At 40.5% G+C, this 24,970-nt stretch overlaps 2 protein-coding genes across 2 annotated transcripts; one reads left to right on the top strand and one right to left on the bottom strand.

Moving 5' to 3' along the window:
* Positions 1-11,967: 11,967 nt before the first annotated feature.
* Positions 11,968-17,340, bottom strand: CDC48C (cell division cycle 48C). Its single transcript, XM_089616664.1, has 10 exons — positions 16,417-17,340; positions 14,940-15,571; positions 14,153-14,305; positions 13,835-13,951; positions 13,602-13,706; positions 13,355-13,420; positions 13,215-13,279; positions 12,939-13,140; positions 12,359-12,496; positions 11,968-12,277 (listed from the first exon to the last, which is right to left on the bottom strand). Exons 1-10 carry the CDS (start codon positions 17,279-17,281, stop codon positions 12,230-12,232), a joined length of 2,391 nt encoding a protein of 796 aa, XP_089472790.1. The 5' UTR covers positions 17,282-17,340; the 3' UTR covers positions 11,968-12,229.
* A 2,958-nt stretch (positions 17,341-20,298) lies between these two features.
* On the top strand, positions 20,299-21,806 carry LOC149394059 (uncharacterized). Its single transcript, XM_089618250.1, has 4 exons — positions 20,299-20,362; positions 20,630-21,156; positions 21,305-21,742; positions 21,789-21,806. The coding sequence occupies exons 1-4, from the start codon at positions 20,299-20,301 to the stop codon at positions 21,804-21,806; spliced, it is 1,047 nt and encodes a 348-aa protein (XP_089474376.1).
* Positions 21,807-24,970: the final 3,164 nt, after the last annotated feature.

The following is a 24,970-nucleotide window of genomic DNA, read 5'->3' as shown; positions in this document are numbered from 1 at the left end:
TTATTATTCTTATGCTATAGGAAGATATTGTCTCCTTAACGTCTTCTTGTAGTATAAAAACAAACTGAACTTTGTGGAGCCAACCCATGAGAAATGACTAAATCTCATTAATCTCGAAAAATATAAGTTGATCTAAATAAGTTACTTAATTTCACTTATATTATTAGCGCAATTAGGTCAATAACCCAATAGCTCACTTTCATTTTAAATAATAGCTCAAATTTCATTATATTAAGGAAATAACTGATCATCAGATCAAAGTTAATTAAAGTAACTTGTTCAATTAATTTTATTAACTTCGGCTTGGTGGACTATTTCTCTAATAGAATGAAACTTGATCAGGGGATGAAACAATGTAGAGCTCTATCGTGCTACACGTGGTGGTATTGTAAGTCGATTTCGATAAATACTTCAATATGACAAGCAGGCAAATAACTCATACAAATAACTCGATACAAATATGGAATCTTCTTAGTTATGCATTTTTTCAATTGTTGATAAGAATTAAAATTTAATAATTCAATATCATTGAAAAATCTATATAAACACACAACCAAGCAAAACATATATATATATATATATATATATATATATATATATATATACATATATATTGATAGATATAGCAGATTCAACAAAAGGTTAATATAAAATACACAACCAACTTATCACTCTATAGTGTACAATGTGATATTGCAGTTGGTTACAATAACCAAAATAAATATATACAATATTTAGGTTATAAGTAAAATAAAGACATACATGTTTTTTATTACACAAAAAGATAGACCATTACGAAGATGTGTCGTTCTCTCTCATCACTTGAATGATGACTCTACACAAGGCACATCACAAAGAGATTGAACAACATATTTGAAGTGCGTGGTACTTTGATATTTTGATTTTGTAACTACTTTTACTTGTATCATGTATTCTTTCTTGCCGCTTAATGTCGCTATTGTTTGTCGCTGTTTTTCGGACAACTATTTAGGAGCCAAAGACGGTTAGACCCAAGGCCGGACCAAGTGGTCTCGTCTTGACTCGAGCGTGTCGGACCCGGTGTCCCGGGTCGTCCCTTAGCTGTGGATGTCCCTTGAGTTCGTCAAAGTACCTGAAAAGGAGTAGAGAACACGTGAACTACAAAGGGGAAACAGGGGGGGTGCCCCTGTTTACCTCTCTGACGCTCAACATTAGTGTGATTGAGGTGGAGTATAGAGGTTTTAGGGGTGTTTAGAGGCCAAAGCTTGAGAGAAACGAGCGAGGTACGAGTTCGGCAGCGTTTCAGTGCTCAAGAATGGATTACCTGGACCAAAGGGGGTGCCTTGGTATTTATAGGCGGCCAAGGGGTGGTTTGAAGACCCCTTGGCCGAGTGAGCATGTTTGGGTCGGCCTTGGAGGAGGCTGGGTCGGCCAATGGCCGAGTGAACATGGTGGTGAGGTTCACTCGGCCATTGGCCGAGTGAAGGTCTTGGGCCAGCTGAGGTTCACTCGGCCATTGGCCGAGTGAACTGCTGGAAGGTTCACTCGGCCAATGGCCGAGTGAACTGCTGGGGCAGCTGGGAGGTTCACTCGGCCATTGGCCGAGTGAACTGCTGGAAGGTTCACTCGGCCAATGGCCGAGTGAACTGCCTTGGTGGCTGAGGGGTTCACTCGGCCATTGGCCGAGTGAACTGTCCAATGGCCGAGTGAGCCATTTGACCCAGCCAATGGACGAGTGAGCCATTGACTCGGCCCATGGCTGGGCTTTGACTTGGCCATTGGTTTGGGCCGGCTCCTGGTTGAGTCAGGGTTCCGCCGCCCAAGACCTCGTACTAGCCATGTGGGTCGAAGAGATGCCCTTGTTCCCGTTGGCCCTAGACGGGCCAACAACATTAGCCCCCCGAGTTTCCGGTCGAGCGTAGGTCGAGTGGAAACTCAAAATCTACGCTTTTATGCGGACGCGGGATGAATGCTCTCGGGTTTGCATCATGAGGAATGGCCTTCGCGCGTCGCGAGGGACGACTTTTTGTTTCGGGTTGATCGTGCGTGGCTCATTTTCTCGATCTACCAATGAGGGCGTGATCGATTGGCACGGCTTTATTGTGTTGTGCGCGTCTTATTTTCTAGACTTGCCAACGAAGGCACAATCGATTTGCACGTCTTTGTTGTCTTGTGCGCGTCTTGTTTTCTCGATTTGCCCACGAAGGCATAATCGATTTGCGCGTCTTTGTTGTTTTGTGCGCGTCTTGTTTTCTCGACCTGCCAACGAAGGCATAATCGATTTGCGCGTCTTTTTTGTATTGTGCGCGTCTTGTTTTCTCGATTTGCCACCGAAGGCATAATCGATTTGCGCGTCTTTGTTGTTTTGTGCGCGTCTTGTTTTCTCGACCTGCCAACGAAGGCGTAATCGATTTGCGAGTCTTTTTTGTATTGTGCGCGTCTTGTTTTCTCGATTTGCCACCGAAGGCATAATCGATTTGCGCGTCTTTGTTGTATTGTGCGCGTCTTGTTTTCTCGATTTGCCACCGAAGGCATAATCGATTTGCGCGTCTTTGTTGTTTTGTGCGCGTCTTGTTTTCTTGATTTGCCGCCGAAGGCATAATCGATTTGCGCGTCTTTTTTGTATTGTGCGCGTCTTGTTTTCTCGATTTGCCAACGAAGGCGTAATCGATTTGCGCGTCTTTGTTGTTGGGACGCAGACCTTGAACCCATTTGTAACTCGTTGCCTGTCGGCCGACGAGCTGGGCGGCGAGCGCGATGCCACATTTGTGTGGCGAGGTTTCCCGTGGACGCTGGCTTGACCGAATACGCCCTGGCGGACGCAAGCCTTGAACCCATTTGTAACTCGTTGCCTGTCGGCCGACGAGCTGGGCGGCGAGCGCGATGCCACATTTGTGTGGCGAGGTTTCCCGTGGACGCTGGCTTGACCAGATACGCCCTGGCGGACGCAAGCCTTGAACCCATTTGTAACTCGTTGCCTATCGGCCGACGAGCTGGGCGGCGAGCGCGATGCCACATTTGTGTGGCGAGGTTTCCCGTGGACGCTGGCTTGACCAGATACGCCCTGGCTGACGCAAGCCTTGAACCCATTTGTAACTCGTTGCCTTTCGGCCGACGAGCTGGGCGGCGAGCGCGATGCCACATTTGTGTGGCGAGGTTTCCCGTGGACGCTGGCTTGACCAGATACGCCCTGGCGGACGCAAGCCTTGAACCCATTTGTAACTCGTTGCCTATCGGCCGACGAGCTGGGCGGCGAGCGCGATGCCACATTTGTGTGGCGAGGTTTCCCGTGGACGCTGGCTTGACCAGATATGCCCTGGCGGACGCAAGCCTTGAACCCATTTGTAACTCGTTGCCTTTCGGCCGACGAGCTGGGCGGCGAGCGCGATGCCACATTTGTGTGGCGAGGTTTCCCGTGGACGCTGGCTTGACCAGATACGCCCTGGCGGACGCAAGCCTTGAACCCATTTGTAACTCGTTGCCTTTCGGCCGACGAGCTGGGTGGCGAGCGCGATGCCACATTTGTGTGGCGAGGTTTCCCGTGGACGCTGGCTCGACCAGATACGCCCTGGCGGACGCAAGCCTTGAACCCATTTGTAACTCGTTGCCTTTCGGCCGACGAGCTGGGCGGCGAGCGCGATGCCACATTTGTGTGGCGAGGTTTCCCGTGGACGCTGGCTTGACCAGATACGCCCTGGCGGACGCAAGCCTTGAACCCATTTGTAACTCGTTGCCTTTCGGCCGACGAGCTGGGCGGCGAGCGCGAACTCAAGACTCAACTCGAGGGCTCATGTAGAGCCTGCACGAGGAATAGTTAGTTGACTTGTGGGCTTGGGACTCAACTCGAGGACTCATGTAAAGCCTGCAAGAGGAGTGGTTAGTTGGCTTGTGGACTTGGGACTCAACTCGAGGGCTCTTGTAGAGCATGCACGAGGAGTTTCGTGAAGAGTCGTCGTGAGGAGTATCGGTCGACTCGCGGACTCGGAGCTCGACTCGAGGAATGAACTCATCTCGAGGAGACATGCGAAGAGTCAGAACGAGGAGTATTGGTCGACTCGTGGACTCGAACTCGACTCGAGGACTCACGCAGAGCTTTCACGAGGAGTTTTGTGAAGAGTCGGCGCGAGGAGTATCGGTCGACTCACGGACTCGTAGCTCGATTCGAGGAATGAATTCACCTCGAGGAGACATGTGAAGAGTTGGCACGAGGAGTATCAGTCGACTCGTGGACTTGAACTCGACTCGAGGACTCACGTAGACCCTGCACGAGGAGTTTCGTGAAGAGTCGGCGCGAGGAGTATTGGTCGACTCGCGGACTCGTAGCTCGACTCGAGGAATGAATTCATCTCGAGGAGACATGTGAAGAGTCTCTCTTATTTTTATTTTTTGAGTTGTTGTTGAATTGTTTTTTGATTGAGCGTTTTGATTGAGCGTTGGTCCCTGTTAGCCCCCCGAGTTTCTTGCGTTTGTGAGACAAAGGTTGAGAAACTCTCGCGTTAGAGGTATACAATAGCATGCGTTACATTTTTTCATGTGTGAAATAACTCTTTATTGCAATAAGGGGGTCATTACAGTTTGTCATGGCACTTGGCCTTCTTTGAAAAAAGGAAATTACATTTTTGAAATGAAAGTGACCACGAAACCGATCGAGTTCGGGCGTGAATGTCGAAGTCGCGACCATCATGGCTTGCTAGTAGACGCGACGAATTCCCTGAGATTCCCAACTCGAATTAGGGAATCAATTCGCTTCTTGAGCTGCTTGCATTCGATCGTCACGTGCCCGTGATCTTTGTGGTATTCGCAGAATCTGCTTCGATCTCGCTTTGCGGGGTCCTTTGTGAGTGGGGCGGGGCTTCCTAGCTTATCGCGGCGTAAGCTCAGGATCTGGTCGAGCGTTGTGTTGAGCGGGACGAAGGATCGCTTCGGAGCTGGAGAAGGGTGGTCGTTAGGGACTTGACCCTTCCGGCGCCTTTTCCTTCGTGACTCGGGATCACCGGCCGGCATCACAAGCGTGGCTGCGCGCTCTTGGTCGAGTGCTCGATCAATGTTGGGTGGTTGCTGCCCCAAGATGATCGCGGTCTCGCGTCGGGCGTTGAGCTTTTCTCTCAAGTCGAACTCGGGATCCTTTCTTTGAGAGTTGAGGCGGTCTCTCAAGTCTCCGGAGGCCGTCCCTATCACCCTTGTTAAGGGCGCATCATTCAGGCGACGCCTTTGGCGGAGGCCGAGACCATCGACGTCGTCACCTTCACAAGGGTTTTGGACGCGGATGGTGAGCTTGGAGCGTCCCTTTCGGGACCTCGAGGTCGAGCGTCCTCGGGCATTGTGCGAGCTTTGATGCCTTGACGTGGTCGCCCGAGGGTGTCCCCTCGAGGGCGCGTGTGCGTGCTCACCAGAAAGTTGACGGTTTGACGCGGCCGCCCGAGGGTGTCCCCTTGGAGGCGTGCGCGTGTGTCCACTTTCGTGAATAGCGTGGTCGAGGTTGGTCTCGTGGTTGATGTCATCGACATTGTTGGAGTCGAGGAGGTCGGTGATGAGCGCGCCGGTGACGCCGGGGTGGTCTAGGAGCTCGGCGAGCCTTCGAGCCGTGTCCTCTCGGACTGCGGCCTCGGGGTCATTCGCCAGGTCTCGGGGCTGGCTCTCGTTATCACGAGGTTGCCCTTCGAGACGGCGCACGGAGCTTTAGAGGTCGCGCCTCGAGCTAGTCGCTCGGGCGCCCATGGAGGTGGCGGGGCTACGACTCATCTCTCGAGAGTCGTAGAAGTGAGAAGAAGACTGGTAGAGGGGATGTGTTGCCAAGGTCGAGAGAGGCCCCTCCTTCTAGCGCCAAAATGTTGTCGCTGTTTTTCGGACAACTATTTATGAGCCAAAGACGGTTAGACCCAAGGCCGGACCAAGTGGTCTCGTCTTGACTCGAGCGTGTCGGACCCGGTGTCCCGGGTCGTCCCTTAGCTGTGGATGTCCCTTGAGTTCGTCAAAGTACCTGAAAAGGAGTAGAGAACACGTGAACTACAAAGGGGAAACAGGGGGGGTGCCCCTGTTTACCTCTCCGACGCTCAACATTAGTGTGATTGAGGTGGAGTATAGAGGTTTTAGGGGTGTTTAGAGGCCAAAGCTTGAGAGAAACGAGCGAGGTACGAGTTCGGCAGCGTTTCAGTGCTCAAGAATGGATTACCTGGACCAAAGGGGGTGCCTTGGTATTTATAGGCGGCCAAGGGGTGGTTTGAAGACCCCTTGGCCGAGTGAGCATGTTTGGGTCGGCCTTGGAGGAGGCTGGGTCGGCCAATGGCCGAGTGAACATGGTGGTGAGGTTCACTCGGCCATTGGCAATGGCCGAGTGAAGGTCTTGGGCCGGCTGAGGTTCACTCGGCCATTGGCCGAGTGAACTGCTGGAAGGTTCACTCGGCCAATGGCCGAGTGAACTGCTGGGGCAGCTGGGAGGTTCACTCGGCCATTGGCCGAGTGAACTGCTGGAAGGTTCACTCGGCCAATGGCCGAGTGAACTGCCTTGGTGGCTGAGGGGTTCACTCGGCCATTGGCCGAGTGAACTGTCCAATGGCCGAGTGAGCCATTTGACCCAGCCAATGGACGAGTGAGCCATTGACTCGGCCCATGGCTGGGCTTTGACTTGGCCATTGGTTTGGGCCGGCTCCTGGTTGAGTCAGGGTTCCGCCGCCCAAGACCTCGTACTAGCCATGTGGGTCGAAGAGATGCCCTTGTTCCCGTTGGCCCTAGACGGGCCAACAACAGCTATGTTGCGCAAATTTCTAACGCTTCCCTAAAAATAGAAGGATCTTTTAAATATATAACTAAAATGTAATACTATTTATATGTTTGGTGATCATAATAGGTAGTACTTACATCCATTGTATCTTGCATTAGTTGATGAGCAGAGCAATTTAGGACACGTTCAGCATTTTCAGCAAAAAGAGTAGCTAATGAAATTCCCGAGCAGTCATGAAGTTCAACTTCTATGCGACATCTATTGGTGGATAAGAGTTATATGATGAACAACAAGAATTATATGATTATGATTTTGTATGTATTTCTATATTCTAGTTAGTCTCTAACTTCAAAATTATTTACCTGGGTAGCTTTTGTATACGAATGATAGTGCGAGCAAGTGAATATGTGGTCACATTCACCGTCCGATGATTTTGTGACATTGAGAACATGTTGTATACCAAAATCTTTGCCGCAAGTTAATAGCTGAAACTGTCGCTTTAATCCAAAACTTGTTTTTCCTGAAAAATGTAAAAATTTGAACGATAATGTAACGTCAGATGATCGGATGCGAAGATATTGTATCAGCAATCATAGCGCATTCGTTTACAACAAATGTTTCCACATAGTAAGTAGAATTTGTTTCATTCTATTTAATTCAGTCATAAGGGTAGAAATAATTAGATAACAAATTTGATTATGAATATAAAAAGGAAAAAAAACTCGCATTCTTATTCGAGATCGGTGAATATTAACTCTTGGATTTGGGTCGTCCCATATTGAGTTGGTATATGCTTGATATCACAAATACCAATAACTACTCCCACGATGTTCATTGTATGAAAGTTAAGTCAATAACATTAGTCGTAATTTTAATAATAGATAATAAAAAAAACATCAAATGACTAACCAGGACTTTCAAAACCTAAATGACAATGAAGATCAACAAAAATGACCAAGTTGTAAGTGTAAGGATCATCTGTTCCAGGATCATTGACAACATCCTCGATCATCGTCATTTCGTTGATCGTCCATTCAAAGTGATTATCTACAACTCGATATTGAGGTGTTACTACTCTGACATTGGCATTGGACATGTGATAATAGTGCACCGGCTTCAAAGCGTCTTTAAATAACTCAATACCATTGTTTAAGATAGAGGGATGTATTCTTGTACCCTATAGATGTTCAACAAAACGGAATTGATTTTTGTCCCGATTCACGATTAGTGACGATCCACTCACGTGTTGACACGTGGCAACGAACTGCCACGTGTCAACACGTGAGTGGATCGTCACTAATCGTGAATAGGGACAAATAGCATTGCTCTCAACAAAAAGAAGTGTTTTAAGGTGGGAAAAAGAAATATCATTAGATAGAAAGAACAAACCTCTGTGTCAATGAGCACAAATTTTTGATATCTTGTGGAACTACTGCATGCTTTCCTCGGGATGTTTTTTTTCAGCCACAAACACTTTTGAGGTCCAGTTCTTAGTGGCCTTATCAATTTCCTTGATATTTTTGACATGTTTGGACATGCATCTACAATATTTTGTTTCCAAGATCATTCACTTGAGAAGATAACTAATTCTTAATGGTCACAACTAATACTTAGATAAATTAGACAGAATAATCAAAGTTTTAATAGTTCCACAATGAGACTAACTATAATAACTCGATCCAACCAAATTTAGATTTTGTTTCTCGAAATCCAAAAAAAAAATAACCATAACAAAGATTTTCACACACATTGGTAAGTTGGAGCACAGTAAAACCATACACAATACATACATATATATATATGTATATATATATATATATGTATATATATATATATATATATATGTAATACTCACTAGTTACAATGCATAAAGAAATAGATGGAAAATGTGGTGATGATAAATCGAAATATCATAAACAAATCCTTATCATGAAAGACAAGACAAGTAAATTATTGAGAGATCTTTGGCTAGTTAATTCTCCTAGTTTCACGGGACCATTAAACAAAGATATATAAAACAACAATATACAAAAATATTTAATTATCCAAGTTTTAGCTAGTTAATATACAAACCTAATATGTGTATTTCAACAAAAAAAAATCTAGACTGAGAGCTAGTTTATATCTTGGATACTCAAAAAGTAACACAAAACATAATTATATAGGCCAAAATGTTGATATCTTAGCATAATTATAACAAATAATTGGCTGCGTAGCCATCTTAAACACTAGCAATTTTTTTTAGCCAACCTTTCGTTAATATGTTGTAAATAGCCATATTGCTTACGTGGCAGCTTATTAATTAAATTAGGTTTACACTTTTGCCCTTATTTAATTCGCAGAAACCGAATAGGTAAGTTTTCAAATTTGAAATTTCCTGCAGATTTTGAAAATTAATAGCCCATTTATTGTTATGTTTTTGGAAGTGACTTTAGGTAATTAGTATCTATTTTCGTGGCAATTTATTTGGATAAACTCTGTAAATATATTCTTCATTTATTGATATTATTTTGTCTTCCATATATTCATAATTTCCAGAATTTTCGTGCTCAAAATATTTCCAGAATTTTTTTCAGTTTATTTACTCGAATATACTGTATATATGCTTTGTATTTACAGTGAATATACTGTAAATATGCTTTGTATTTACAATGAATATACTGTAAATATGCTTTGTATTTACACGAATATACTATAAATATGTTTTTTATTTACACGAACATATTGTTAATGTTAGCAACAATAAAAAAAAAACTGTTCTTCGCGATGTCCATGATTCCGATCGGGACCTTGGACGCAGATCGCGGAGAGGAGGACGAAGTGACGCTTGACGGCGGTGGTGACGTGGTGGTGATCGTGATTAGAAGTGGTGGCGGCGGCCCGGAAGAAATCTATAAATCATCAAACGATTCTCATAATCCAAAAAGCCTCAATTTCAAATACATAAACCCCAATTCTCATTTTCCGGTCAAAATCAAATCATAACCACCAAATCCAGCAATTCACAAACCAAATCTAACCTCTATTTGAAGATTTAAGCTCGGAATAAGAAAAAACCCAATCTTGAACCCTAATTTTAAAACCCATTTTGGAGAAGAAGATTTCTCACCTTGATGGCTGTGAAATCAACTCTCTGGTGCTCTCTGCGTCGTTTCCCGGTGTCTCCTCTCGGTCCGGCATCCTCGACGGCTCGTGGCTGTCCTCGTCTTCTCGGCTGGAACACGCGCGGGTGGTGCTCGGTCTCGGCCATTGATGGCGCGCAAGGAATGAAAAAGAAGATATGAGAAGGAGATTAATAACATTAATGACCAAATATTGAGCTGATTATATTAATAACGCTGATACAAAATGGGCGGAAATAACAAAGGGTAGTCCCGTCCTATTTTGGCTGTAAATAAACTCACATGGTTATTTACCATTAATTAACAAAATGTTGGCTAAAAATAAATTGCTTATTTTCAGGAGACTATTTAGCTTAATTACCCTAATTATAAACAAGAACCGAGCTTCATTGTACCTCCTGAAAAAATTGGAAATAATTCGTTCTTAGAAACAAGAAAGATGAACAAAAGCAAAAGGAGATTCATTATCAGAAAGATACCAAAAATTATACACAAATTGAAAACACTAAAAAAAAAAGCATATTTTTTAAGGGGCGCGGGAAAAAATATTTTCAGGAAAGCTAAGCATAAATTAATAAGATACATCCTCAATTCCATAAATCGCTTATACAACCTCAATTCCAATCAGTTAGTAATAATATACGATGTAACAACTTCTGGTACGAACCTTTCCTATAAGAACGGATTTAGCTTTCTTGAAATTGCACCGAGCTTGTTAAATTCTAGTGCAAGCTTTTTACAGTGTCCACACCTGAAAATCCCATGACAATGTATGATTAAATGCATGAAAATGACATATAAAAAAAAATAATAATAAAAAAAAAAAAAACCACATCATTTATAACTACATTAGATTACAGCGCAATTATCTTTCCAAATGATACATTGAGACTAAATTCTGAACCGTTCACCTAAGCAAAAAGGACACTTAACATTTCATAGCCAATGATTATCAATTATCAATCACAACTGTTTTTTTCCTTAAAGAACTAATTGTACAAGTATGGAAAATACAAAAAGCTATCGAAATTCAGATTCCTGAAGAAATGTATCAAAAAGTTAAAATTACAGACTTTACACAACCTACTTCTCTGCTCGGTTCCTCAAATAGATCTAAAGCAGAATTCTGATATGCACCGATCAAATCAGAGGACAAATATTTTTGCTCAATGTTATGGATGCGTTGCATCGTCATTTTTTAAAGGACAATTCATTCATAACAAATCAAGTCATCATTCCTGTAACAAATCAATGTTATGGAAGCTTGAACCTGTTGGTATTTATTCGTACGCGCAAGAACTCGATGAGATTCGGGAAATGTCTAGATCAAAGGTGAAGATAAAGATTTGTTTGGAAATACTGGAGTCAGAAAAGAAGAGAGAATAGAGAATGCTATGGAGCGAATGTAATGATGTGTTTACGTATATAATAAGGAGGGAAGATATACTACATTAATTTTATAATATTATTTCGTCTATTTTTGGGCAACTGATGATGTAAATGGAGACAAGTGTACGCAGGTGACTCATAACTCATAGCTAATGACAGCTGAAACTGAAAATATGCTAGTCACAACTAAATATAAGTCACTGTCTTTCTTTTTTTAAACACAAAATTGTCCATTTTTTTTTGCTCCGAGGCAAAAAAAATATCCATGACCTGTTTGGGTCGTTCATACATATATGTAAAGGGTATATGTATATATTTGTATTTTAGATTCTTTCATTCACCTTTAAGAATTTTTACTTTTACTGCGTTGGTAGCGCTCATATCTTTGTGGTAAATTTTTATATTTTATATTCTATTTTTGCTTTCTAATTTCCTTAAAATTAACCACAAAGTATACTATATATTAGTATTTTAGATTCTTCCTTTATGAATTTTTACTTTTACTGCGTTGGTAGCACTCATATCTTTGTGGTAAATTTTATATTTTTATTTTTGCTTTCTAATTTCCCTAAAATTAACCACAAAACTTTTAGTATACGAAGCAGAAAGAAAAAAAATTATATTACAATCAGTCCCCAGCCAAGTGATTTTGTTCTAATTTACTTCTGGTCCTTTCTGATCACATGAGCTTATAAAACCCTTACCATGTCTCAGGTTGCGAAATCCCAGGTTAGAATAATGATAATCATAAAAAGGTAAAACTGAATTAGGCAAATAAGTATGTCAGAAAAACAAGATGAAGACCATGTTTTCTAAATAAATAACAGCCAAATGATAAATTCTTTGCATAGAACACCACCAAAATTTTTATCCTATTTGGGATATCCAAAAGTTAATCCAGAACAAAAGTAAAAAAAAAAAATTGCGACACAAAAAGTGTCAATCTCATAACTATATGTGCAGAGGCCGTGAAAAATTGTGGCCAAGGCCGTTTTTTTTTCTTTTTTTTTCCCCCGTATTATGCTCCGATGATTTTTGACAATAACTTCTTGTAGTCATGTCTTTGCTGCATTCAAAAATTGACAATCAATCAATAACCGGAGATTGAGAAACATCGATAAAATTATAATAAATCGATAATAATTACCTCAATGGTAACAGATGGTTTTATTCTAGACGCTGCTTTCTCAAAGTGGGTTGTTTTTATGGTACACAGATCTCCACCAAGATTACTTCTCATAGACATCAAATTATCTTCAAGAGCAGCCATAGCCGCTTCATTGGCCTGCCAGTAGAAGAAGAAAATAAATAATTAAACGAGACTCCTTAAAGCCAAGTAATAAAATGCCAAAAAAAATACCCTCCAGCCACAGAAAGTGGGTTTTCCATTTCATTATATATTTTTCCAGTGATTTCTGCAAAATTCCGGGTTTTTTCTTTTCCTTTATAGAGATAAATGAAGTTACGAAAATGCCGACAAAAACCGGATAAATTTTAAAAATGCAGACCGAAAATTCTACTTAGCGATTTACCATTTTTGTTTTAATATAAAATTTCTACTTGGCAATTTTTTTTGTTGGCATTCTGATGGGCCACTGGCTTTTTCTGTAAAATTGAACCATCGGCCAATCCTCCAGGGTAACCGAAATTTTAGACCATGACCGAAGCAACTTCAATGATCGCAAGAAGAAAAAAAAAAGCGCAAAGGTCAAGTCAGAAGGACTCACCAGTGCAGCCAGGTCAGCGCCGCTGAAATGCTCACAAGCCTCCATTCGAGCGACGGCATTGAAATCCACACTCGAATCGACTGGCTTCTTCCTCGCCACAGCTCTTAAGATCAAACCGCGCTCGAGCGGAGTTGGCAGAGGAACGTAGAGTTGTTTACCGAACCTACCGGGCCGAATAAGTGCCTTGTCCATCACATCGGGTCTGCACAAATCGCAAAAAAAATATTGAATTCCGCTATAAACAAACTTGAGGTAATACGGAAAATTGAGTTTTACCTGTTTGTGGCGCCAATTACAAACACACCTCGCCGCTGCTCTGCGCCGTCTAATTCTATGAGTAACTGCGAAGAAAAAAAATGATTAATAATTGATGAGTCTTACGATTGAATCAACAGTTTATTTGAAAATTATTGAACCTGGTTCAGTAACCGCTCAACAACCCATCCTCCGTCGCTTCCTCGACGTGTTGTCAAAGCGTCCACCTAGAATAAGTAGAATTAAGAAAAGATATATTTTTTTTTTAAATAAGCCATTTTCTATGACGTTTCGTTATCGTATACAAAGCTAACAACATACTTTGCATGCAAGTTTAGGGACATATAGAATGGAAAACTAGCAATACGTATTGATCTCAATGTTTTCAAGCAGAGAGAAAGAACAAACCTCGTCGAAGAATAGTACACACGGTGCGCAAGTCCTTGCACGACTAAACAATGTCCTGACCGCCAGCTCACTATCTCCAACAAATTTGCTCAGAAGTTCCGGGCCCTAATCATTGAACAAGATTAATTTTATTTTATTTCCGAATATAAATCCCAAATCAAATGAGAAAATTGTTTTCAAATTCAGTAAATGGCATTTACATGAAGAAAAAAAATGAAAAAAAGAGGACTGACCTTGATATGAATGAAATTAGCACCCGATTCATTGGCAACAGCCTTTGCTATCAAAGTCTTACCACATCCTGGAGGCCCATACAGCAGAAATCCTGTCTCTAAATCGACACCAAATCCCTAATACCAAAAAAAAGAAAACGTTGTATACGATTATTAGCCTTTTAAGTCAAACCCAACCAACAAAGTTACAGCCACATTTTATTTAGCATGGTCACACACATGAAGATTAATCGGCATCTATGTTTAGAGCATTAATCACGAACTTTTTTTCACAAAATGGAAGATCTTAAAAAGCTTCTTAGAGAGCAAAAAGAGTACCTCATATTCCTTGGGATGTTTGATACGCCGAACTATGTATCGATCGAATTCCTGCCTCAAATCATCTAGCCCACCAACATCATCCCACTTAACATTGGGAATGGCAGAGAACCCTTCTCTTTTCGAAGAGGGCTGAACCAAATCAACTGCCTCCTGCAAATCATCGCATAAAAAAACAAACCCTGTGTCATTTAAAAAAAATATATATATATTTTTTTTTCAAGCTAACCAGTTCTAGTTCACCATCGTCAATGAGAGCACGAAACTTGTTCATGAAATCTAGGATGGCATTAACAAACGATAGTTTTTTTAAGCCATGAATAAGTATTTCACAGTATCATGCTGATAAACCAGCGCTGCTGACATACAAAGACGGAGGGCGAGAGTAGTCATTTGAATATCCTTTATAAGTTTTTTAATTATGTTTTGAGGATTGTCACCTTATTTCTTTGTTTATTAGGACTTTAGTTATGCAATTAATAATAAGCCATGTTGGGAAGAGTCTAAGGAAAGTCCAAACCTAGACTCTACTTGGTATTTGAAGCTTCTAGGGAGAGTCTAGGTCTTACTCTCGAAGGAAAGGCCAAACCTTTGTATTTTCAGATTTAATCAATAAAATAATTATTGGAACACCACGCTCTCGTAATTCCCAGAAATTCATTATTCTCTTGACAGTAAATTGCCGTGGAATCTATAACATGCTACTTTTATGTGCAGATCTACCACGTACATTAACTAAACTTGTATAGCTTATATAATAGATAAAAATTTGAACTTAAGAGATCACCTCGAAGTCTTGCATAATGATTGCAAGTTTTTCAATTTCTTCAGGCAGCAAAGGTTCCTTCCACCACTTCGTATCGACCTCCTCTTCATTTACACAGCCTTCAGTCGCCTTAGACTTGATTTCACCGACAATCCTTCTCATCGCTAAGTTACCAGCTTTATTGACCAGAGCTTTCAAGTCAGCTCCGACAAAACCCGGCGTAGACTTTGCTATTTTCTGGAGATCGAACGAGCCTTCCAGTCTCAAGCTCTTCGTAAACACGGAGAGAATCTCTACTCTTGCGTTTTCGTCGGGGACTCCTAATACGATCTCTCGATCGAACCGTCCTGGTCTCCTCAGAGCGGGGTCAAGAGCATCGGGTCTATTCGTGGCCCCGATGACGAGGACGTAACCGGGTGCGCTGTCTGTTGATTCCGAGTTCGAGTTCGAGTTCGAGTTTGGATCGGTCGGGTTCGAGGGCCTGTGAGATTCATCCATGCAAGTCAACAACTGCGTCACGATCCTCCGTTCCATCTCTCTCTGTAAGCCTTCTCTTTTGGCACCGATGGCGTCGATCTCGTCTATGAATACGATTGAAGGAGAGGTCCTCTGTGCTTTTGAGAAAAGGTCACGTAATTTTTCTTCCGATGCACCTGAACAAGTTACCATGAAAGAAATATTGCATAAGTCACAAGAAATACTAAAAAATAGGGGTTTCCTTCAGGAACTTCACAAAATCACAGCACCAACAAAAACACATGTTTATTGATGAAATAAAAAATCATAAAAAAAGCGTGATGATTAGATCATGAGTCTCCTTGGGTTAAATCTCATACGACCATCCACACCCAATGTGAGGTCGTGGGTTCCAGTCACACCTCAGACAACGTTCCACGCAAATAATAATAATAATAATTCTTACATACATCTATTTTGTGAAGAAATCACACCAACTATGGTCTAGCAAGCGACCCAATAGTACAACCCCACTGACCGTCACGAAATTCAGTCAATCAGAAAACCCTATAGACACCCATTGAAGCTCTAAAAGCAGTCAAGACCGTTTTTCTCTCCTCTTGTTGGAAAATCTATGGACCAGAATCCTCTCATAGAGAAGCTACACGACTCAATAAATCGCTCTATCGCACTTCGCTTATCTTCTTTAGTTTCAAAGTTCCATTCAATAAATCGCTCAATACCACTACTTAGTTTGTACTTTAATTCATCCAAATCTAAAGCTTGCCCCACAAATACGTTTTTCTTCCTCATTTTAACACCAACTCGAATCTCACCGACAATGCCACCAAAAACTCGACTCAGTCCCCAACCCAAGGCAAGTCATGACTGATCTCAATAAATCGCTCTTATCGCTAATCTTCTTCAGTTTCAGAGTTCCATTCTTTTCCTCTGACCGATCTCAACCGAGAGATAGGTCTAGCACTGTTTAGTTCGTGCAACGTCACCTAAACTAGAAGGCAAGTCATAATTCAAAGCTGACCTGAGACGCCGGAGACAACCTCGGTGGCGGAGATCTTGTAAAAGGGAAGACCGGCCTCGTTGGCGATGGCGTGGGCGAGCCTAGTCTTCCCACAGCCGGGCGGGCCGCTGAGAAGTATCCCTGAGATCGGCCGAACCCCGAGCCACCTCAGAAGCCCGCCCTGGTGGAGCGGAACCATCACTTCCATCTCCAACTCCTTCAAAACCTCCTTCATCCCTCCCAAGTCTCTGAATCTCGGCCCATCTCCTCCTCCGCCGCCGCCGGCGGCCGGGACTCCGCCTCCGCCGGAGCTCGAAGCCTTCCCTCCGCCGGCGACGCTGAGCTCAGCCGCCGCCGCCTTCTTCTCCCGTCCCGGGAGCTCGAGCTCCACGTTCTTCGACTCCGCGGCCTTCTTGTTCGAGTCTCGGAGCTGCATCTTCAGAAGGTCCACCCTCGGCGGGAGCTTCTCGCCGTACACGGCGTCCTCCGACGTCGAGACCCCTCCGTCGTCGTCCGAGTCCGATCTCCGCCGGATTAGTGGGAGCCTCTCCTCGTGCCGCCGCAGCCTTTGCTCTTCGCCGTCTTCGGCGGCGGCTCTCCTCCGCTTCTTCCGGGAAGAAGAATCTCCGTCGCCGCCGTCGCCGTCGTCGTGGAAGGTTAGAGACGGGGAATCTTGGCGCTTGATTTGATCTAGGGCGTCTCGGACTTGGGTGATGAGGGTCTTGGCTTTGGTCCGGGACGGAGGGTATTGGTGAGGGAAGTTGCAGCGGAGATAGTCGACGATTTGTTCACCGGTGGAGACATTCAGACGATCGAACGTTCTCAGGTGTCGTTGGAGCGTCTGCGACAGAGGACCTCTTCCGCCGCCGCAGGATTTTTTCCCCATTCTATTCACTTCGATACCGCTCTCTCTCTCCCTCTAGCCTAAATTTTGGAAAAAAAAATGTAATTTTAAACTAATCGTTTCACAAAATAGCAAGAAGTTATCTCGTTAAATTTTGTTTGACCTTAGCATTAATTTTTTTTTTTTTTTTTTTAAGGTGGTATTTGCACCTTTTTTTTTATAATTTTTAACCATTTTAATATGGGTAGTGTAACAAAATAACCAAAATGAAACTTTGAAATTTGTTTTTAGTCTTCGTTTTATAATTTTTAAGAAAATAGCCAACAGATTTATGTGGTAATAATTAAGAACTGGTTTGCATTTATTTATTAACAAATTTGTCATTTTGTCTCTCATATTTTTTTCCTACATTTTTTTTTACATAAAAACTTCAAAAAACCATATCTATCTTATATGAACTCGAAATTGAGTGATTCTAAATCCTACGGATTCGTGACGCCAAGATCTTCAAAAATAGATCCATTGTGTTTGATGAAAAATCATATTTAATATCATAGATGTAGAAAAATCATGTTACTATCTTAAATATGGAAATAGCTGAAATTTTTTGAAATTATCAAAAAATAAATAGAAACGTAAATATGATGCATTAAACATAAATTTTCATCAAACACAATGGGTCTATTTTTGAAGATCTCGACACAACGAATTTTTAGGATCTGAAATCACTCAATTTCGAGTTCGCATGAGAAATATACTAATTTTTAAAGTTTTGTTGCAAAAAAAATTATTTGAAAAAAATAGGAGAGAGAAAGTGGCCTATTTAATTACAAATCTCTTTTAATATTTTTAGAGAAATCATAGATTTTTTAGTCTCAGTCGACTATTAAGTTATAAGACTTTTAAATTTTTAACTATCTCGTATATTTCATCCAAGGAATTAAATTTCGGAGAATTACGTCGAAATTCCGATTTTTGGACATTAGCGACATAAAATGACCATTTGTCGTTTCACGTATTTTTTCGTCGACATTCTCCGGAATTTCGACCGTGCCCACATTATTTCTACGCCTGCAAAATCAACACAAATCTTGCTGAATGAAAGATGTGTATTTATGTTGTGTGGTTCACATATGTTTTTCTCAATTTTTTTCAATAGAATCCAAATTTATTTGATATTTGAGACTTAGATTTCAAAGTTAGAATTTATTGTTGTTTCTCATAGAACCCGAATTTATTTCATGTTTGAGATTTAGATTTCAAAGTTAGAATTTCTTGTTATTTTGATAGAATCCGAATTTATTTTAATGGGCTGACTATTGTGATCTCAAAGCACGAACCGGGGGTTACTATCAACCCCACAGCCACTCAACCTATTATTGAGTTTTTTTATCTATGTTGAACTTAGTATGTGTTTTGAACTTATCTTTGTTTTTGAATCTATTAAGTGTTTTGGACCTTTTGTTTGTGCTTTTTTTATGATGTGTGAAATTAGTACGTGTGTTGGAGACTTGACTTTGGAGTTTAAACTTATTATGTGTATGTGTGTTGAAAACTAATTTATTTGTTATATTAAAAATTATGCAACATTATTTCCGTCGGCATTTCTGTGTTTTATCGAAATATCCGTTGGCACCGCAATTTCCATCGACATTTTTTAAGCAAATTTCCACATTTTTCCGTCGCAATTCCCATCGACCATCGCAATTTCCGTTTTTTGAGACCATCGGCACGAAATCGGCCATCAGAATTTCAATCATTGATTTCATCTAATCTCAACTTCTATCTCGTTCTCTTCCGTCTGAAATGACTATCTTATTGCCAGACGTAAATCACTATGATCAACTAGGAAGATAACGAAAAATAAAAATTCGAACAATTCAAAAGTAAATGGCGAGAATATCGTCTTTTATTTACAATTTTTTTTTCATTAACCTAACTAAAACAACCATTGAACAAAACAAAAATATTTTTTATTAAACAAGCCGGCGCGGCGGTTACAAACGCTTCAAACACAATTCGCTATCGCTCAATAGTGGCTATGTATTGAGAGTTAAAAGGTTCTAATCGATGCACAATGGGCCAACTTTATTTTTTTGGATATGGCTATACCTGTGCCTATATCCTCATTTCATTCTTGCCTATAATCCTTCATGTCCGAGGAGAGTTCAAGTAGTTCTAAATTCTAATGTTCCTGGGATGCAGTCATTACGAAAAAAAAGGTTGCTCAATCCACTACACACTATCGTTTAGGTTCGGAATGGGCATGTAATTAGTGCAACGGGTCAAAGCAAACAAAACCAAGTCAAACTAATATTCAACCAACCGCAAGATACTTAGGCACAAAAAAAATACATTGGTATTATTGGTTTAAATTCACACACGCAAGTGCACATGTTGCCCAAATAATGTAATGTACATGAAGTACGAGTATCGATCCCAGTAGTAGTTATTTTAACGACTTTTAGCTTGACGCGAATTGATTCGAAAGTGATGGGAGATGGTTTTAAATGACTAACGAAATTAAACAAAAAAACAAGAAACAATAAATCAAATGAGTCGAAACAAAGAGAAAAGCAGGACCGTGACTTGACCACGAACCGACTGCGTCAACTATCCTAATTTGTCTATTTTTGTCTCGTTCTTATGTTATCAATCTCACTCTTTCTAACTTATTCACTAGCCCCTCTCTAATATTCTAACAAACCTATGCAATTGACGGATAGTTATCATCTCGGTTTCTAATCCTATTAAAACAAGGGTCCATTAGATATATAGCCATATTTACGGTTTTAGACTGCTATTTAACTAACCTTTATTAAATATTTGGCAAATAGCCATAATTATTTCTATTTATACGTATATTTACATTTTGAATTTTAAAAAAATTTGTGGCTATTTACAATCTGACACGTAATCATTGTGGGTATTTACCAAATATTTAGTAAAGGTTAGCTAAATAGTAATCTAAAAGTGTAAATATGGCTAATTTTGTAATTATTTGTTAAAACAATTACATATGAATCATGGTTATAAAAGTTTGACTCAGTTGTTGGTAGATGTATCATGTGTTTGATGCGATGTTAATGGACTATTGGCTGTTAAGTGCTGCAGATTTTGATGGTAAAATAAAAACCTATAAACACTCATATAAGTTCGATCAAATGACCGTGAAAGTCCAATTTTTTTTTAAAGAAGAGCTACTTAGGAATGTTATTTATGATTTTTTAAGGATAAATTACAAGGATAAATTATTAGAAGCTCGGTAACAACTCACCCCCTGAACTCGAAGCTCGGTAACATCTCACCCCCTGAACTCGAAATTTCCACAAAAACTAATCTGATCTTTCAATTTTTTTGAATTGCGCCCATTCCGTCTATTATTTTCAGTTACCATCCATGACAAACCCACGTTAGAGAAGGCCTTGGCAGATGTCTTTCCAGGGGCAGAGTTTAGGTTTTGTGTACGTCATCTTCATTCCAATTTCAAGAAGCATCACAGTGGTTTGCTATTGAAACAATTGCTATGGGCATGTGCACGAGCAACCACTGTTCCAGCATTTAAACAACGAATGAAAGAGCTTAAAGATGTAGATGAGAAGGCACATGAATGGTTGTTGAATAAAGAACCATCACAGTGGACAAAGTCTCATTTCCGAGTGCACGTTAAATGTGACATGCTTCTCAACAACATGTGTGAAAGTTTTAATTCAGCGATACTGCCTGCAAGGGATAAGCCAATAGTGACACTGCTTGAGAAGATAAGGTATTGGCTTATGTGTAGATTCGCTAGCAAAAGGGATGATGGTCAGAAGTCGGTGCATGTAGTTGGTAAGAGGATTCTGGCTTTAATTGAAAAATTAAAAAAAACAGCACGACATTGTATGCCAACACCAGCTGGTAATGGCAAGTTTCAGGTAAGTTTGAGTTTATTATCTCATTTGAGTGGCTGTATAATTATTATCTCATTTGAATTTTTATAGGTTATGCCAACACCAGCACGACATTTATTATCTCATTTGAGTGGCTGTATAATTATTTGTCTTCTCATTTGAATTTTTATAGGTTATGTTTCTTGGGGCCGAGAGTTTTGCTGTTGACTTAAGAGCCAAGGAATGTACATGCCGACTTTTTCAGTTGACTGGAATTCCATGTCCACATGCATTGGCATGTATCTGGTCTTGTGGTTTCAATCATCTGGATTACGTTGACGACTGGTATAAGAAAGATGCGTACATAGCTGCATATTCTGGAATGATTGAACCGATGACAAGCCCAGATAAGTGGCCAGACACATGTTTGAATCCGATACTCCCTCCGCTCGAGCAAAGCTTACCTGGGTGTCCTAAGAAGAAGAGGAACAGACACAACGACGAAATTCCACCTGGATTTGGACCAAATAATGGAACAAAACAAAGTAGAAAAGGTCAAGTGAACCATTGCAGTAACTGTAAACAGGTTGGTCACTCTAAGAGATCATGCATAAACCAGACTGTTGAACAGGTATGTTTGTGCATATATTTTTGACTTCTCTGAAAATGTGTTGTAGTTTATGGGACTTGTGTGATTCAGGTGTCGGCTCCAAAAAAAAAAGGAAGACCATCAAAAGCGAATCTAACACCGGAAACAGTAAAAAGAAATAAACGATGAAGGAAGCAGCAAGAAAGAGAAGCAGCAGGGACATCAGCTACTTAATCTTTAGGCCAATATTAGGACTATTTTTTGGTATAGGTTATGGTTAACATGTAACGCCTTATAATGGCCAAGATTAGGACTACTTTTTGGTACAGTTTATGGTTTATTTTGTATACATGTTAAGGCATCATTATTTTGTACACCATGTTTGAGCAAAATACATGTTAAGGCCTCAGTCTTTTTTGGTACATTATGGTGTTGAATGAAAATGGCCTCATTATGGTGTTGAATGAAAATGGCCTCATTATTTTGTATACCCTGTTTGAGCATCCTCTTGCTACTGAAATTAGCATGTTTATACCTTGTTTGAGCTGTTTCTGAAATTAGCATGCCCATACACAAAACCTGTTTTCATTGATTGAAAATACCATTACATCTTGTTACTGAAATTAGCAAAACCTGTTTTCATTGATTGAAAATACCATTACATGTTGCCCATACACAAAACAAACAAACAGAATCGGTTGTTGAAAGCACTACACTGATTGCCCATACACAATCACAACCACTACACTGACCAAAACAACAACCAAAATAACTACATAAATTTTTTTCAATTGAAAGCTTTGACATGTACTCATTGCTTCTTCTTCTTTGCCCATCTTGATTTTTTCGATTTCGAATTCCAATTGGTTTAATCGTCTGAGCAAACCGGGAATCACTTGCTTCGATCTTTCGCAAATTTCTGGGTCTAGCCACTGAAAGTATGCGCATCCAGACTGCACATGACGATAAGAAGAAGAAAATTAAAAAATTCAACCCAGGAAAAATAAAAACCAAGTCATTTGATACCAAAACCAAGCCACACTAGTTCTCTCGGCAAAAAAACAACCCAGGAAAATATAATCCAACATTGTTGTACTTACCTTACCTTTGTAGCAACCTAGAAATCGCCTCCCGGGATTCAAATCAGTCCATGAAGTTCTCTCAACCACTCATACGCCACATGAACATATCCGACCCTTAGCCCCTGAAAATTGGATCTTCGAGGTCATTTTTTCACGACTGCGTGACTGTCGTCGACCCAAGTTGCTGCTACCGCTGAAGAACGATGAGTTTTCATCTTCCATGTTCCTCCTGATTTTATGGTTTCGAAGTACAAGAAAATCGCGAGAAATTGGGGATTTAGGGTTTTCTAATTTCGGAACTTCTCTCACTTTCGAATGCTTTGGTGTATTTATTCTTTGCTTTTATTTCTTTTATTTCATTTAATAAACTTAATAAAAAGAGATATTGCTTTTATTTCTTTGTAAAAGAGATATCAGTTACACACGATTCAGCCACGTGTTTTGACATCCATTTTTAACGTCCGAGGTTGCAACGGAGGTTCATTTATTTGAGTTTGGGAATTATTCCCACAACTTTTAAACGTTGGGAACTTAAGTATTACAAAACGAAAACTTTGGGTCTTTATGCCACCATTTTCTCTTTTCTTTATTTAGTGTGACTTTGCTTGAGAACTCTATATTACATGTGTATTGATTTGTACTCTACTTAGAATTTCATGTCTGGAATTTTGAAAACTTTATTTTAAAATTAATATAGATTGTGTATCATAAAATTATACAAAATCATAACTAAAAAGTTGTTCAAATACCCCGCGGAATACCCTTTTTTTGGCGATATATCCCACGGAATGCGGTATACCACAAGGTACGGGATACCCCGAACGTTCATCAAATACCACGAGATACCACGGTACGAGACGAGATACCCTAAAAAATAAAAGTGCGGTACGACCGCGAGATGCGAGATTTTAATCCTTGGATTGATCCACAAATGTGTAAAAGGTCTTTGCAAATTATATCTGGATTATTGAAGAAAATTAACAAGTTAGAAGCACGGGAAACAAAAGATGTGTCGAAGATGAACATGAATAATGAAGTTGACATTGAGCTGAAGAAGTTGAGGAAAAAAATAGGGGATGAATCGCGCAAACTGAAGATGTATATGATGGTATTATGTATTGGTGTAAGTTTTATTTTGATGTTCAAACCTTTGTATGCAATTTGGACTAGTTTTATCAATGTAATATGTAATCTGGACAAGTTTTATTAATGTAATTTTGTTTGTGGTGGTGTTAGTATCCTTATCAGTGTTACTTGGTTCAAATAGTATTTAAATTGGACAAAATGAATGGCATTTAAACTGACTGTAGTTGTTAGTTTAAATGGACAAAAGTAATTCCAATAGAAACATGAATGGACATCAAAATGAAGAACAAGAGTGCAATCAAAACATTAAAATGAACAAAAGATCAAGAATGCAATCAAAACATTGAAATGGACAAAAGATCAACCTGGCCAGTTTTAGATTACGAAATGGACAAAATATGTTCAGTTTACAACCACAGTTTTGCTACCACATGTATTTTTTCCAATCAATTTCACCAAAAATAATACCACATACATTTTTAGCTACTAATTTCATGCAAAAGAGTTTCACATATTTCACATCAACCACATTTATACACAAACACATAAGCTAAAATAAATTTCTCAGGCGCATTACATTCTTTCTTGTTGGAACCTTGTTGATTCTCGGATTGTGCTGTAATTTCAAACATTACAAATGGTCAGCTAAAGGAATGATGGTCGATACTGACTTAAAAAGTTAGCAACTAACCCTCAGATGTGGTTGTGGATTGACTTGGCGCGGTCCACATTGAGCCGGTCCCTGTTGAGGGGGAGGTTGTTGAGATTGACCATGTTGAGTTGGTCTACGTTGAGCTGGAACCTGTTGAGGGGGAGGTTGCTGAGATGGACCTTGTTGAGTTGAAGGTTGCTATGATGGACCCTGTTGAGCTGAACCCTGTTGATTTGTTCTACGTTGAGTTAGATCTTGTTGAGCTGGAGCACGTTGAGTTGGAGCGCCTTTAGTAGCCTGTTGTGCATCTCTAGCCGCTCGCTGTTCAGTTCTCTGCACGATTAGTTTAATGGATTAGATAGCAAGATATCATGACTTTTAATTTAGCACATTAAGCTTACCAATGCATCTTGCTGCCTTCTAAAACATGTTTTTAGGTTGTGTCCATGT

The sequence above is a fragment of the Urtica dioica genome, chromosome 6, assembly GCF_054948205.1.
Source record: "Urtica dioica subsp. dioica isolate 48M chromosome 6, U.dioica_male_clone48M_v1_H2, whole genome shotgun sequence".
Taxonomy (NCBI): domain Eukaryota; kingdom Viridiplantae; phylum Streptophyta; class Magnoliopsida; order Rosales; family Urticaceae; genus Urtica; species Urtica dioica.
Note: the sequence above shows the minus strand (reverse complement) of the source record. Positions and strands in the feature narration are given on the sequence as shown.